Genomic DNA, 17,512 nt, shown 5'->3' with positions numbered 1-17,512 from the left:
TACACAAATATCCACATCATGCATGCATAATGACCATTGAAGTCAATGAGGCAAGTGAACAGGTCTCCCTTGATAAACATTGTGCTGCATCCATATTTCTCCAGTAGATGGCAGGCTTTGGGCCTGAGCCACGTACCACGTCTGACTAAAAGTGAGTGAAATAAAGTGAAATGAATGATAAGTCCTAGCTGGACGGATTGATGCAGCAGACAAGATGCCAGATGCACTTTTCAAATAGGAAACAGTCAGATAAGCACGTGACATTACATCCTTCCCTTCAGTCCGGGGGGAGGAGGTGTGTCTTCTTTGGATATCCTCTCTTTTCCTTTAACCTCTGGAGCCTGCCCTTGTGCTGTCAGCAGGAAAAGGACAGCAGTGTAGGGTGAGGCAGCCAACATGTCAACGGACAGGACGGGGCGGGACCAGGAAGTCACAACAATAGCAGAGGATGAGATGTGTTTAGCTCAGTGCCTCCAGCTCAATCTGAGACAACTGCAGGAAGGAAGTAGTGACAACAACAGGGACTCTCACCTGGACAATCCTGAATCACTGCTTCTTTGCATACATGAGGAATAGAGGCTCTATATGACTAAGTAAGACTGGTTTCAAACATTGTTTATTCAAAACAGCCACGGTAGATCTAAAACACATGCTTCCCCAGTAATATAACTAATTTTTTTCAATTATTATTTTAATTGGACTGCCCGACTCCTGCCGATAATGTGACATAAATCTGCACAGACGTGATTTGACTTGCATTCTCAATATTTTTATTTCATTACCGAGCCAACACAATGCATGAGACGTGGAACAGGAGCTTAGGTAGCAGGGCTTGTGATCTAATAGTCTGTGTAGGCAGTTAGGGGAAATAAGAAATGTTTTATGTTGCACTTCCTAACTAAATGGATTCATTTGTTTCTACTGCACTCCTCTAATCAAATTTCTCTCCTTCATTAGTCTAATTACTCAGACAGTCTGGAACAAGAGAGCTCGAGACAAGACCGGCTACTGTAATTTAATTACCAGAGAAAGACTTTGTTTGGCTCTGACAAAGCTGCACCGCAGAGGGGAGGCTCGGAAGATAGTTAGAGAGATAAATACCACCGGGAAAGTAAACTGGAGATGACATGATACATAGAAATCATAAAGATAGGAACTATGAAGATAAAAAACTGCACAGTTACAAAACACACAGATAGCATAGAGATGGCATGTGAAGATAGATACTGATGGTTACTATGGATATTGAACAATAGAATGAGATAGATAGATAGATAGATAGATAGATAGATAGATAGATAGATAGATAGATAGATAGATAGATAGATAGATAGATAGATAGATAGATAGATAGATAGATAGATAGATCAAGTAGGACAGTACATACCACAGAAATCAGATATAAATCAATATATAGAAAAAAAGATAGACAGGTAAATCCCTCAATACACAGATACTAAAGTGGTGGAAATATATCCACATAATAAATCTTTTGAGATTGTGTGTGTGCGTGCGTGCATGTGTGTGTGTGTGTGTGTGCTGAATCATCAGTTAGAATTTACAAGAGACCAAAGATGAAGAAGAGCAGTCAAACCGCTCACCTGGGCCATTAAAGTATAAAGCCAGTGAAGTACTCTATTTCATTATGGCGGGATTTATTACTCTGTATGTTCCACTCAAGCAAGAAATTGCACCGGAGTGCCCCAAGACCAAACCTGAGAGGCTGAAGCTGGCTTGTGACGGTGCAGTTATACTGTCCCTTGGACTAAATTCAGATTCATTGTGGATAGTGATTTTCTCCACCAGGTGGTGTTGCAGGGCAATTACAATCATTCACAGTGAGACTGAAAAACACAGAGGAGCTCGAACCTGAAGACCGACAATGTAACACAGTGTCTACATGTTTAATTAACCACAGAAGAAGTATTTTCATCAGGCATCCCCCTCCCCCCAAACTGCAAACCTTCTGCCAACTTTCTTTCCAGCCATAGAAACCATGAGACATTATTTACTGTGATCAGACCGTCCAGGAACAGATATGCTTTCGGTCCAATATAGTGGTTAATTCCACAGTTTGATTCCTATCTGGAACTGAAGGTCAAGTGCAGTATTAGAGCACAGCCACAGACTAGTATGCCATTAAATGAAAACCTTCTGACTCAATTTTCTCCTTAACAACTGCAATAAATCAGAGGAGCGCCACCGCTGAGCAGAGCGTGCCTCTCACCCAGGGCCTGCCAGTTGTTCCCAGCCTGGCCAGTTAGTTCACTATTGATTCTCTGTCCTGCTGTTATACCACTATGACCATCTGACCTATGAATGCTGAGCTCACCACACTGGCTTGGAATCCAGCGCACGCCACCGTCGGAGGGGAGAGGGAACACCACGAGAGGAAAGACCCGACTCGCCCTCTGGGATTTGAAGTGGAGTGTTTTTCACACAAACAAAAAAAGAGAGAGAGCGAGAAAAGAAAACATCTACCCCCGACTCGCACCTTGTTAAGTCTGTTGTCTTTACCCTTCGCACCTTTCACCCTCATCTCCCTGCGCCGAGATATCTCACACACCGTGATTATTCTCACACATATGCAGACATTAAAATCTTCCAGCTAATCATACTGTGATAAATTGGTCAGTGTTTGGTTTTACTGCCCTTAAATTAAATAGTTATGTGTTAAAATTATACTTTTTCAAAAAAATAAATAAAGAAGACACCAGAAAAAAAAACTGATTACTAATCATGCTTATATGAAGAACAAAAGCACAGTATTTGTATTGAAATTAAAAAAAATTTAATAATTCAATGCAATGTGTGATATGAAGCTTTAAAGACATTTTTATTTTCCATCACATATTGTATACTTTTCCTTTTAACTGCTTCTAAAATGAAACAATCTGAGGACCTCCTGCTCGGGGCTACATTAAAAGGTCACAGGCCTGAAAAGGGGCTGTGGGCACCGACTCAAGGGAACAATATTATCGCGGGTAGAAATGCACAAGCCCAAATGAAAGTGACTTTCAATCTGGATTTTTACTGCGGATGGACTTCTCAAACACAAGGAAAGGATAATAAGGAAAATTTAAAAAAAAAATTCCATTCCTCCTCGGTACGCCTGCATATCTCTGCCTGCTCGGTCAGGCCCTTCCACTTATAAGGTACGATGATTATCCAGCTCAAGTCAAAGGTATGTGTGTATCGGCTCCCACCTGTGCAGAGGTAATTACACTTTCACTCCTGTCCAACAGTCACATAGAATGAGACATTACTCTGAAAGTGAGAAGCTACTTAATCACATATACACCGGCCTGCCTAATGTAGAAAAACCCCACCAGGATGTTCACACTCGCATACACACTCCTCTCACACTCATACAAAACCAGCATACAGCTTTGTAAAGTTAGCCTCATTTTGAGGGATTTATTGCATTCTAAAAAGCATCAATGTGATTTAATATAGGAAGTGATATTACATTTTACAGTACAATTTAAGACTCCTGGAATCTGTAAAAACCTCAGCGAAAATGATTCAGTACAGAAAAAGTAGAGAAAGTACCGCAATCAGCATATTCCCACCTGTAAAAAAAAGAGAACACACACACATTTCTTGTGGTGCTCCGTGATTTACTGAGAGAAACACACTCCATCTTAGAAGAATAAAATTTTTAAATAGACTTAAATCTAGCCACGTGATAGTTCAGAGGTAGACTGCAGGGAATGTATGAACTCTAATTAACATCATTCAAAGGCAAAGCCTGGAAGACCTGTTCAACAACAGCAATTTGCCCTCAGTGGAAATCACTTCAGAAAAAATAGACTGTACACATATATATTACCTTAATATCATCAGTGTTTCATGATCAACTGACCAATCTTGATATTATTGTTTCTAAAATCAGAACACATAAAGATACCATCACTGAGCATAAACATCTCAAAGCCTCTGATTTCCTGTTCCTATGTCACAGTGAACTTAAACTTCCTCAAAAAGTGAGCAACACATCATAAAGTGACGTGAAAAGTCTTATTCCAACATGTTTTGGACCAAGCCTCTAATGAAACTCAGTCCCTCGGGTGATTTTGTTTACACATATTAGTGCAATGTGAGTCAGGCTGCATTTCCAAGGGTGTGCTCATAAAGGTGTGTTCAGAAATCCAGCCCGACAACCTGATGAAAACAATAACAAAGGAAAAATGGGTGAATCTATTCAGATTATATGGATTAAAATAAAGTTTCACTGAAAGGCACAGTTTTCGTTAAGAGCCCGTGAACCATCAAACTTCAGCTTTATGCTGGAAGGAATTTGGCCCCTATTTTCAGGCCCACATTCAAACGCTGTCCTAATATTTGCATATACTTCCTTGTCGACGTGTGTCGAGCTCCTGTGGTGTATGCACACAGAAATTTGACACTGGTGTCGCATTACTCCGACGAGCCAATTCTAACCATCAGAGATGTCACATCCTTGTCGTGATTGAACCACTCTTTTTGTGTGATGTCAATGAATGTGCCCTAATCAAATGGTGTGGAATCAGAGACATTAAAAAACACGCGGGATTGTGGCCCAATCAGGACCAGGAAGAAACACCTCTGATCTAAAGTTGCAGTGATGAAGATGCCAAATAATTACACACCTCAACCAAAAAAAGACACAAGAAAATACAACGTAATTACTCAAGGTCCAAAGGAAATTTAAATCCTTGTATTTACACATCAAAGTATTGCTGTGTTGTTTCTCTCGTTTTGACATTATCACATGATTCCACAGTGCAGGCTCCGTGTACGACGGGAAAACAGCTTTTACAAACAGGGAATTTGACAGCGTCCTGGTTCGTTGCCGTTTGCGTTGTTGTTGTTCATCCCCTCGCAGCCTCCGAGTCTCCCTGGAAGACTGTGTTGTCATAGTAATGCTGCTGACTCTCGGCGTTGAGGCTCGCTGGGTCAGTCAGCGGGACTTCATACACGGCATCTCCTCCCGTCACTGTGACCACAGTGACCTCTTGTGGGGATTCAGTGGGCATGCTCTCCTTCGTCTCCTCTTCAAACCCAAGGGCCTTCATGATGTCGCACTTACACATGGGGCAGGTTCTCTTATCCAGCAGCCACGGTTCAATGCAGTCCTTATGGAAGATGTGGTTACATGTCAGCACTGTCACCACATCGCCCGCCTTGTAGGATTCAATGCACACGGCACACATATCGGTATCGGAAGTAGTTTCCTCGTCACTTCTTTTGAGTGTGCGTAGCGGTAGGCGACCAATCGCCTTCTTTGCCTCGGATTTCAGTCTCTTCTCTTGGCGTCTTTCTCTGTTCATTCTGTAGAGGCGGTTCGCGGATATAAACCCAAAGTAGGCGATGGCGGCCGCTGTCACGATGAAGAAGGCGATGGAGAGAATGTAGAGCCAGTATGTGTCCATATAGTCGCCATGCGGGCTGCCCACATCGACAACCATCTTAACTTCAGTCCCGTTCTTCACCAGCCTGAAGATCTCCATGCCCTGAAAGTTGCCAATCATGATAGCCACAATACCATTTGCGTCGGAGTGTGCCATGTGAGTTGTGCTGTTGCCACTGCCATCCACATTGTACACAACCACGCCGGCTGCTCCTTGACGTTTGGCAGCGTTGATCTTGTCGCTGAAGGTGCAGTTGCCCCTTTTGACCAGGGCTATCCAAGGTGGAAAGCTGAAGTTGCGGTTGTAAACATCATCTGGGCCGCAGCCCTTCGGGTCCCCCTTAGGAAGTGTAACGATCCCTGAGGCTCTGAGCACGGGAGAGTTGCGACCAAACACCCCACACTCACATAATTTGTTCACAGTCTCGTTGTTGTTTTTAACGTAATCTGTTTCCACCACGGCCGACCAAAACAGAATGGCAGCTGAACTGTGAACAAGCCCCGACAAACACAGCAAAAGCGGCAGGTAGTGTCTCTTCTCACCCATGGCAACGCTCTCCTTAAAACAACAGGAACCACAGGAAAGCCTCTTGTTGCGTTCTGTTTTCAGCTCCTTTAAAATTCCTCTGTTAGTTCCAGTTCCTGGTGTGTGTGAGCCGAGGCGATGTGGATCCAGCTATGGTTTCACCCAACCTGCCGTCTTCAGTAATATGATCTGAGGCGTTGGTAACACAACACGAGTTCTGCGTCAGCCACTCACCTCTCGTTATCTCCCTGAACCTTGAACACTGAGCACTCCTCACTGAGGGCAGGGTGCCGCTTTTCAACAAGTTGAAGAGAACACAGCCCTGTCCTCTTTCGTGTACCAAGGAACAGCTTTCGAGAAGGCAAGCCTTGATAAGGAAATGATAGGGAGAATATTATGGCTGAGATACAGCTGCTCTGAGAAAAGCTGCTGACGTTTCCTTGTGTAATGATGAGTTGCGACTCAACCAGCCATTCCAGTTTGACTCGTTTCCTTCCTCATTTTCTAAAAGCAACGTCACTGTGTTGTGTAGAGTGAACTAACCAGTTTTTCTCTCTGAAGACAAATACTATCGTCGTTTACTGCACAGCATCACAAATGTGCACACATAAAGAGACACACTGAGTAAACCACAAGAGATTTGCCTTCAACAATCAAGGTTTTCCTTTTGTCCGGATAACTAGAGACACTTAAAGCACTTCATTCTACGGGGCTGAAATACCAGGTTAACTGAGAAGGGAAAAGGGTATTGTCAGGTTTCATTGTATCTTCTTACACACCAGTGAAAGCACACATATTACCAGACACAGAGGTTTCCAATGACTACGAATTGAAGAGGTTTCTTGCCAAGCTGCTGTTTTACCTTCTTTCTGTGTAAAGCAGCAGGTCTCCGGGGGATTTGCTATTCAATAATGTATTTCAAAAATGTGGAAATAAGAGGGAGTATGGTATGCATTCTCAGTGCACCTGCAGCTCACAGCCCTTGATAACGTGAACAATGGTGCTCCTTCCACCCCTAAATTCCTGAACTAATCACCTGCACAAAGTGAAGCACAATCAGAAGCCAGAGGGCAAGTTGAGAAATCCCGTTTTTTCATCCAATAAAAAAGAAATGTCATTGCTCTACAGTGGTGTGAAATTAGCTGTCATAATTTGAAGTATTATATGTTGCTATAATACTGACATCTACTGGGTAGTTAGTGTCTGTTCACGCTGGTGCATTAACAGGTGTAGCATGAGGTAAACACTCCACAATAAAAGGTGATGATAAAGCAAGATTAAAGTGCAAGTTGGTAGCTCAGTTTTACCCCAGTTAAGTACAACTGAGGAAGTATTCACATGTTTACTAAAACCTGTAACCACAATGAATGCAGATGCAAAGTATTGACATTGATATCATGCATAAATGAATGGATTACATTATTTTGAACCAAAGTTTGCAACCAAAAGAAACTGGTCTGAACCAGAATATATGCAGTTTAAACTCGACATTTAGATTTCAACAAATTACAACAATCCCAACTACAAATTTATGTTTATGTAACATAATTGAATTATTCGCCTCATGATCATTACAATAATTGGTTTCAGTTATTTCCACATTCACATGTTAACTAAAAGATTTTCCTCTTTTATAAATTCCATTGGGGAACAAACGGACAAACGAGAGACAGCATCTCATTTCTAGGAAATGTTCTAATATTTGCATTTATTGTATTTTGTTTTTCCAAGATTGGTAAAGTCTAGTTAAAGTAACATATATTATAAAATTAAAAAATAATCATACTAATGTGATACCTGGCACTTAATGGACACTGGAATATTAAAGACTAACAAACAATTTAGGAATCTTACACATTATATCGGTGTTTGATAAATTGTTCCTTATTGAGCTCGATAACAGGTGAAAGAACAAGTATCGTTATTCTGCCAAAATTGTACCCAATTGCAAGTAAAATCACAGTTTCAAGAAAACTCTCAAGCACAAGTACAAAATACTATTTCATAAAACTACTTCAAGTATGCGATACTTTTTTTTAACCACATTTAATTTAGTGTTAAATGCAGATTCCCTGTACCTGCGGGAAATATCTACATTAAAAACACATGTGATGTCAGACAAACATCAAAGTTCACAAAAATAATCTGATGGCAATTAGTTTTGTAATCTACTACAACCCACAAAAAGTGAGGAAATGTATGTTTCAACCCACGTTCAGCTCTGCTGCTCATCCCACAAATGCATGTGTCCTACAGCATTTAAAGGGGAAGAAAATAAGCTTTACTAAAGGATTTCAAAGACAAAGAAGCAAACATGAAACTATTGGCGACAAGAATCCGACAAGAACTCATGAATTTAAAATGAAATTCGTGTCAAATGTATCCAACCATGAATAAGTTACAGATATGGAAAAATACTCGTGAAAGTACAAGTATCCTATGGAAGCGAGTTACAAGCCACAATGCCGCCATCACAATATAGGAGCAGTAAGTGCCACACAGGGGCGCCACCAACTCACTGTTGAATGAGTGGCGTTACAGTGGCGGTTAAACATAAAACAAACTGTTATATTATGACTTCAAGTCATCATCTAGTACAATAACATGCATGTCATGTGCGTCCTCGCAGGGCCTGTGGAGGCTAAAGGTTTGGTTTTTACCAGGAACATACCAAGTATTCAGGAGTTATTTGTGAAAGCTGTTTTTGCAGTTCTACAACAGCTCAGAGTTCAAGGAATGGGTGAATAAATATGATAGAAAAGGAAACTCACCATCTTTGTCTGCTCGTCTGGAAACAGTCATTTCATGAGGGTGGATGGAGTGGTGACTGTGGACAGACTCCCTGCACGCAGGCAGGCAGGCAGGCTGAGGGGGGAAGCTTGGGGCATGTCCCAACAAGTCTGATACCCACCGAGGGGTGAAAGAAGAGACCCTTGTCACCCCCTTGAAATTAATTATGTCTACCATAGGATTTTTTAAATTCATTTATTTTTTTTAACCATGTTTCAAGCTAAGAGATTTCACTGAGCTCAGCAGAAAAGTCTCTTGACTGGAAATTTGAACCAGGAATTTATTTACATCCTGAAATCACCCCATCCTGTAAACTGGTGTTTCTGGAGTTATGTTTGGATCTCCTTCGTTATTCATTTGTAAATAAAAGCATATTGAGGAGAAAAATTACCTTTCATTTAACAGATTATTTTTTAATTGTATGGAAAGTACAGAGAAATTACAGAAAAAATACGGCATATTTAGTCTTCATACATTAAAAAGGTTTGAACAGTAACAGGAAAAAAAAAAGAAAAACAACAAAGTGCTGTCTCAGTCTAGAACAGGGGTGTCAAACATGAGGCCAGTTGCCCAAAACCGGCCCACAAGAGGCTCCAATCCGGCCCACAAAACCACCAAGGAAATTGTGAAAATGTCATAGAAAACAGGAATTTTTGTAAATATTTCTTAAGCGTAGTGAACACAAATAAACACCGAGGCCCGAGCTGAGATAAATGTGATGCTGCCCTGAAAGCTGGTCAGCTTTACGATCAGGGTGAGTTTGTAAAAACATGCATGATGCAACAGGTTTGTTTTACATTTCACTGTAATTTGCACCAGAAGACATGATTAAATTTGGCTTTATGTTGAGATTGTAGTCATTTTCAGAAGTAGTCGTTTTGATTTGTGAAAATATAAACATTTTCACCACTTATACTCTGCGACTGTCTGTGGGTACTTGTTGTCCATAATAAAAAGGCTATGTAAGTAACATAAAGTCACTCCTGAATTAGTTGTGGTGACTCAAACGGCGCTCTTGATAATTTATCAGCCTTCTCCACAATTGCACACACCCCTTTAAATACCTTCCTGGAAATATAAAACCATCACGATGGCGTGAAGCGACATCGAAATAAATCAATGTATTTTTATCTGAATTCACCGATATTACTGATGGGAATATTGCCCTGGACTTATGCAGTATAGATATGAGAGTGGATTACTATCAGAAGAAGGAAAGAGCAGTTAAAACATGTATTCATGTACAACTGTTACAATGCACATTCAGATATATGTAAATCTTCTGTTGAAAGTACAAAATACTTTTTGTCAAAACATAAACTACGCAAAGTATGAGTGATTTTTAAACAATTTATTTGCATTGTCAATTTAATACATCTAATTTAACCATAAAAAGTCACATTTCTCTAATACGCAGTCAATGCGGTTTATGAAATTACACTGTGATTTCAAAATTTTATGAAGAATGTTTTTTTTCCCCTATTAAAGGTATGAACACACTAGACAAATTCTCATCAAAAGTTGAATTATAATTATATAGTAGTGACTTTTTACTCACAAAACTCATGAAAGTGGCCAAAAATTAGGCTAAAATACTCATTCCCAAGAGTGAAGTTAGTGTTTGTAATGCCAAGCCTCCACCACAGATTATTACGGCTATGAACCTCCAGATTATGATGCCATCAAGCAACTGTTGAGTATTAAAAGCCTGCAGAGCCTCAGGCTGTCATGGGCTCCCTCTCTGATAATGTGAGTGTGTTTTGAATTGCACCCCTGATGCGCCTCAGGCTGGAGCCTGCTCAAGTCGGCTGGAATGACTCGCAACTCGTGATCCCCCGACTCCTGGTGGACCTTAAAAGATGTTTTCTCCCCCCAATAATCTCTCTGTGCTGTGTGGGTAGCTGTAGTGTTAGATGCAGTACTTACACTGCAGTCCCAGTTCAAGCTTGTTGAAGTAGAAAGACATATGAGATCTTTAAATTAATCTTTTTTTTTTTTTTTTTTTGTTATTGTTTACATCTTAAATAATCATGAGTAAGATTGAAGCTATTCAGAAAAAGAAGAGAAAAGATTTTATACCTTACTTTCTTGGATTTGTTATATTTTTATATGGCACAGTCCATTTTGTGTCGTTTACAGCAGAATCCTCTCAGGAAAGCCGCCCAGTGAGGGTGCGCCGGGCTCTGGGTAAGTATGTGTGGGGGAAAAACAAATAAGTACGTATGAATGGACCGATTGTAATTAGGTTGTTTTTTTTTTAGAAATCTGCTTCATTATTTCTAAAGATCTTTGTGGAGTGATCTGTTTAAATCTGGATGTCATGGCTCTTCATGGTTTACATAGTGCGAGTGATCGATTGTGGCTCGGCAGCTGTGACAGTGTTTGTTCGACTAATCTTCACATTTTATAGGCATGAAAACTGCGTGTAAAACTGGCTCTGTGTGTGTTGCAGAGAATGAGACTGAGTGCATCCCTCCACAGTCCTCTGAGTTCCCTGAAGGTTTCTTCACGGTGCAGGAGAGGAAGGACGGAGGGCTCGTCATTTATTTTATGATTATTTTCTACATGCTGTTGGCAGTCGCAATAGTCTGCGACGATTACTTTCTCCCATCCTTGGAAGTCATCAGTGAACGTAAGTTGCATGAAATTGCTCTTGTGTGGGCCTGTCTGTGTGTAATTTCTGCCTGGATAAAAGTGTGTATCACTGCAGGAGGTCTTTAACCTTAGGCTGATGATAAATTATGGAGTAAATCTAAACCTTAACTTGGTTTATGTTCAGGAGCTTCATGGTAACTTAACCAGTTTACAAGTTTAAAGGGGGACAGTCAGATTTGAATCATGCCTCTTTTGAGCATTGGGTGCCAGCGGTGAGTAACTTTGGCACCAGTCTGTCCTTTACCGGGCTTTCAGAGTTTTAGCTCTTCTTTGAGGCCCCATTTACACGTTTTCAAGTGAAAAGTCACTGATAACGCAACTAGTTGAAAATGGCTTCTAAGGTACAACCAACTCCGGCTCAGTGTAGATGCCGGAAAACGCGACTTTTCTGAAACGCTGCCATTGCGCATGTGCATCACTGTTCTAGAAAAATAGTTCCTTTGCACATGTGCAACACATAATCAACTCCACTGTGTGGCAGCTAAGACCAGCAGCCATTGTTATTTTACTTATTTCTCCTGCTGCGTTTTTTAGTTGCTCAAAACGCCATCTTGTGGTGCAAACATGTATTGCAAGGCTAAAATAGTAAAGTTGGACAACTTGCTGACTATGTTACCAAAAGCAAATGACACAATCGGATTGCAAACAAAATCAAAATCACTTCTTTTTTTTGTCTAAAAAGAAAAGCTTGGGGGGGTCTATGTATGGTGTTTTAATGCATTCAAGAAATGTATTGTGGTTAGTGTACAACTTAAAAAAAAAAATCAAGCATTTGTCAATTGTTTAAATGGCGACCACAAGTTTGACAGTTGAGGACTTAAGATGTTTTGCCTCGTGAAGTTGTCAGTCCAACAGGAAACTGTATTTACTTTGGGAAATAGAAACAACAAAAATGTACTTTTTTGCCAGATTAAATAAAAATCCCTGTCATTCTGTTAATGAAATTATTTGTATGCGATAATTGGTACTGTAACTTATTCTTGTGGATAATCACAGACCTCAAATAGTCTCTTGTTCCTCTTTCAGGTCTGGGACTGTCTCAGGATGTTGCTGGAGCCACGTTTATGGCAGCTGGCAGCTCTGCTCCTGAACTTGTCACAGCTTTTCTGGGTAATCACAAATAAGTAAAGATGTCATTGTCACCATGTTGCTTCCCAGCTCAGCAGTCTGCGACTGTCCCACCATATGTGACCAGCGAGGGAATAGTGGTCTTTAATTAGTACATTTTCACCGTCTGCACTTCCTTTGCAGCTTGTTTTTAATTAATACCTCCGTGTTGTCGTTGTCTTCGGGGCATTAATGTGCTGCTCCTGTGTGTTATGTGTCAGGTGTGTTTGTCACCAAGGGGGACATCGGGGTGAGCACCATCGTGGGCTCAGCTGTCTACAACCTGTTAGGAATCTGTGCTGCCTGTGGACTCCTGGCCTCCATGGTACGCTCTGTCACAAACACACACTCACAATGTTTTACAAGGTTGCTGAACTACTCACTGCCTGCGTGAGAGAGCAGCAGCGTTGCCGAGTCGAAGTGGAAGAATCACAGTGCCGTGTGAAGCAACTCTTTTTGTTTGTTCTCTCAGGCGGGGCGTCTCTCTTGCTGGCCGCTGTTCAGGGACTGCCTGGCATATGGCATCAGCGTAGCTGCTGTTATTGGCATCATTTCCGATAACAAAGTCTACTGGTGAGTGTTTGTGTGATTATATGGCTATTTGATCTTCAGACTGTACACTGCTTACATGTGTGCTGATTATAAAAGCGCTTTATTGCACCTTATGACACAGAGAACAACAAATCAAAAAAATACATCACAAAACAGCAGTGCGCTCCAGTGTCGTGACTCAGTGACATTTATGGTTTTGATAGTTCAGTGATATACAGTCTGTACTGTCAGAACTGGTAAAATAAAATAAAAAAAGAAGGTCAAAGCAACAAAAACATAAAAAGAAAAATAAGTATATGAACACACACTATGAACACAAAAAGAAAAAAGAAAAAGTAAATGTAAACACCTTAAATGTTATATAGGATTTTCATCACACTATATCCATTGGTTGATTGATTGATGCACATTGGCCCTCTTTTGGGAAGGAGGAGTGATTAATATCACAGCTTTAGTGAACTTTGCTGACTTGACAGGTTCATAATAAAGCATCTGTGCAGGCACACTTTAAACACAAAATTAAAACTATGTTGATCAGACCAGACAGTTGCCCATCAGGATGACCTTGCAAAGTGTGAAAAGTATTATTGAGGAGTAACAATGGCTTCTAATTTACTCATTGGGTATCATGGTATTTTAGTCAGAGCAAAGACGCGAGTTGAACCATCGTGACGCTGTAATAAAAGCTAGTCGTCTCATTGCTAGCAAATCAGTATATTAGCACTCAATAAAATGCTTATAAATGAAAGAAATCAAGTTTATGCAGTCAGGGTGAATTTGTGAAATCATTCTGATGGTTCACAAGATCTGTCAACGGTATTGTGAGGCAGCAGATCGTTCAGCAGATTCGTCAAATGAAGCGTGAAGTGAAATATATTTGTCAATTCCAAGAAAATATAAAAGCAATCAACAAGCTGCACATTTTACTGTTTTGCTGCAGTAAATCTAAATAAAAATAGCATAATGTTGGCATTGCAGTTATTTCTTTCAAACATTTTCGACATATTGGGATTTTGCAAAAAGGATTGTTTTATAACTCACATAACCTGATGACACCTCAGGTTGTTGCAAATGCCCAAGTCAGCCACGGTATCGTGCAAGCAGAGGAGTATCTGACCCTTCCATCTCCCTCCAAGGTTAAGCTGACACTGTGTGTGTTTTGGGCAGGTATGACGCTGCCAGTCTGCTGCTGGTCTACGGCGTCTACATTGTGGTTCTGTGTTTCGACCTTCGCATCAGTGAGTTTGTCCTGAGGAAGCTGAGCCCCTGCTGCACCTGTCTGGGCTCGGGCTCTGGTGAGAAGGTCGAGACGCAGCCTCTGATGGGCTGGAACGATGACACGAGCTTGAGAATCCACAGCCGTTCTCGGACAGACAGCGGTATCTTCCAGGATGACTCCGGGTACTCTCACCTGTCCCTCAGCCTGCACGGCCTCAATGAGATTCCTGAAGGTAAAGGACAACCGGTTTCACCATGATGTGTCCTCTTTGAAGACTCTGGGACCTTGTGCTGACGGGCACATGTCCTCCTGCATCTCCGCAGAACATAAGAGTGTGTTTTCGGTGCCGGAGAGCGACCTGAAACGGATCCTCTGGGTTTTGTCTCTGCCCGCCATCGTTCTGCTCTTCCTGACCATCCCCGACTGCAGGAGAAGGTTCTGGAAGCAGTGGTTCGTGATAACCTTCATCATGTCAGCTGTCTGGATCTCAGCTTTCACCTACGTGTTGGTGTGGATGGTCACTGTTGTCGGTAAGATTTAACCCGCTCTACGAGCTCGTGTGAGTTGGTTACGTTTGCTGGGGTTTCAGTTGTAGCTGCAGGAGTGAATGAGTCTCGGATCACAAGTGCTTAAAACTTGTGAGAAACAACGTCTGATTTGCAGAGCAGAATCACATGTCGGTCTGCTGGCTAATTCCTGAGATGCCATTGTGCTGCAAACTTGAGAAATGGGGGGGGGGGGGGGGGGGGGGGGGGGGGGGTCATTGTAGCTCCAGTGGGCCGTGTGCCTCGAGAGCCACAGCAGGATTACAGTCAGCTTCACCCCCGAGGGAACACAGTCATGTGAGGGCTGGGTGCACGTACAAAGCCCAACACGGGTCCAGGAGCAGCGTCAGTCTCTGTCGACAATCGACACAGCTGACCGACGGTGAGGCTGAAAGGGCACCTTCACCATGTGACAGTGGGAGGTCTGCTGGAGCATAAAGAGATCATTATCCAGGTTGTCACATAGGCTCACATGAAAGGAGAAGTTCATCTTGTGAAGATGCAAGATAGTATATGTGATGTAAAATGTTTTCCCTGTGGCTCTTCTTTGTAAGGAACACAGCAGTCTGCAACACGTGCGGACTCCTTCTGCTCCCACAAAATTACACTGAAATAAAGTTACTTTTATTTCGTTTTTGAATTTGTTGCACAGCAGATAACCTTGTCAGGAAGCACCTTTCTTTCCATAAACGTTATATGAACAAAAAATAGGAGTCACATCCTACGTATACTGCCTTTAACAGCAGTTGAGGAAAACAGTGTTTCATTCAATGTGGACTGGTATTTTAAAGGTTAAATATGTTAAGCAGCTAGAGGCACATTTTATTAACACAATAAGTGCATAAGAATATCTCAAGTCTTGGCTGGGGGCCTTTTTATATCCAATTTTCATGTTCTCCGTGAGCATGCATGAATTGTATATAGATTTCGTCTCAAAGTCCAAAAACATGTTTGAAGTTAATTGGCTAAGTTGCTAGTCGGTGAATCTCTAGATATATTAACTTAAAAAAGAAAATGCATGATGTCTACTTTATATGTGCAGTTGTTTGCCAGTCTGCCCGTTTTCCATTTCAATATTTTACCCTACTGTATGTTTTTGGCCAAAAAGAAAACCCCCATAGCACTTAAATACCCCCACCCCCATTTAAGAGCTTTCACCTTAAGGAAGGAACGAATGTTCTGGATAATAACAGTAATTGTTAGGAATAGTGTATATTCATATCTTAGGGTAAGATATTGTGAGTTTTGTTTTAAATTGTTGAACATTTCTGTGGGGACAGCACAGCTCTGCTGGGTGTCTTTTTGTTTTTTAAACTTTGCTCCTTGGGATGCACTATTAACCGTTTCCAGGGTCTCGCCTGTTGTCCTCACAGTTTCAGTGAGGTAAATGTAATTTTGGATTGATATTCACACAGGTGAGACTCTTGGCATCCCGGACACAGTGATGGGGCTGACTCTGCTGGCTGCTGGGACCAGTATACCCGACACCGTGGCCAGTGTGATGGTGGCCAGAGAAGGTGACATTAACACATTATTCATGACCTACACTTTGCAAAATTCCTTTCTTGATGTTGTGTAAAAACAAAACTATTTTAAACTTAATACTTATTTGGTGTGATTACTGGAATTACTTTCATAAATAACTCCCAACTATGGCAGCTGCCCAAAACATAAGTCTCCCACTCCTATTAGCCACTGAGCTTTGTTGTTTCAATGCATTTAGATGGCAACTTACCAGTTTACTCAACTTATTCACCTGTTTAAATCTAATCCTTAAACCTGCCCCCCCCCCCCCAACAGGAAAAGCTGACATGGCCATGTCCAACATCGTGGGCTCCAATGTTTTTGACATGCTGTGCCTGGGGCTGCCGTGGTTCATCAAGACTGCCTTTGTGGACACCAACAACCCCGTAGAGGTCAACAGCACTGGGCTGGTGTTTATTTCCGCAACACTCCTCCTGTCAGTAGTCTTTCTGTTCGTAGCCGTGCACATCAACGGCTGGAGGCTGGACTGGAAGCTGGGACTCGTTTGTCTCTTCTGCTACATCCTCTTCGCGACTCTGTCCATCCTGTACGAGCTGGGGATTATTGGGAATAATCCTATAAGACTGTGCAGCGACTGAGGTCTGACCTTTGCTAGACCGGAGCCATACTTTCTGAGAATAACGGTTCAAGTGCGCAACAAAAATGTTAAGCCTTCACAGGCTAATGATGTCGAGGCAAGAAGAAAAGGCCCCTCTCACATGCTTTAGGGCATTATGCCACAGAAGACATGTGGTCTCAGGTAAAAGGATGATGAAGTAAAACTTTTCACCAAAGTTGGACAAGTGCCAAAGATCATTGCCCTGTGTGATCCACAGCAGACTTATCACACAATCTTCTGAAGAGACACCTGAGAGCACAGGAGTCACTTCAGAGTTCAGATGAATCCTGCCCAGAAATAAAAAGGTGTCAATACAAGTATTGTGGCCTTGTCCTTCATTTAAATGGGTCGGCAGGTTCAATACAAACGAAAAGGACAGAAGCGTCTTCACATCTGATAAGGTTTTACGAGTCGAGAGGAATGGCGGAAAGAGCCATAAATGCTCAAAATGGAAACTTTCCGCTCGACTATCGTCACCTCAAATACTATAACATTTATTCAGGTGTGTTTACAAGTTAGTGAAGGTAGTGTGGACTTTAGACCCTGACCAACACCTGAGAGGATGGCTACATAATCGAAAGGT

General features: G+C 41.7%; 2 protein-coding genes across 2 annotated transcripts; one reads left to right on the top strand and one right to left on the bottom strand.

Annotated features, from left to right (window-relative positions):
• Window positions 1–2,817: 2,817 nt before the first annotated feature.
• LOC308106567 (E3 ubiquitin-protein ligase RNF128-like) lies at window positions 2,818–6,358 on the bottom strand. The gene has a single exon (XM_080458392.1). The coding sequence runs from the start codon at window positions 5,937–5,939 to the stop codon at window positions 4,854–4,856; it is 1,086 nt and encodes a 361-aa protein (XP_080314518.1). The 5' UTR covers window positions 5,940–6,358; the 3' UTR covers window positions 2,818–4,853.
• A 4,101-nt stretch (window positions 6,359–10,459) lies between these two features.
• slc24a5 (solute carrier family 24 member 5) lies at window positions 10,460–17,244 on the top strand. Its single transcript, XM_080458473.1, has 9 exons — window positions 10,460–10,895; window positions 11,161–11,340; window positions 12,390–12,473; window positions 12,692–12,795; window positions 12,943–13,043; window positions 14,190–14,473; window positions 14,565–14,771; window positions 16,202–16,303; window positions 16,587–17,244. Exons 1-9 carry the CDS (start codon window positions 10,739–10,741, stop codon window positions 16,907–16,909), a joined length of 1,542 nt encoding a protein of 513 aa, XP_080314599.1. The 5' UTR covers window positions 10,460–10,738; the 3' UTR covers window positions 16,910–17,244.
• The last annotated feature ends 268 nt before the right edge of the window (window positions 17,245–17,512 follow it).

Source organism: Lipophrys pholis, assembly GCF_963383615.2.
Source record: "Lipophrys pholis genome assembly, chromosome: 2".
Taxonomy (NCBI): Eukaryota; Metazoa; Chordata; class Actinopteri; order Blenniiformes; family Blenniidae; genus Lipophrys; species Lipophrys pholis.
Note: the sequence above shows the minus strand (reverse complement) of the source record. Positions and strands in the feature narration are given on the sequence as shown.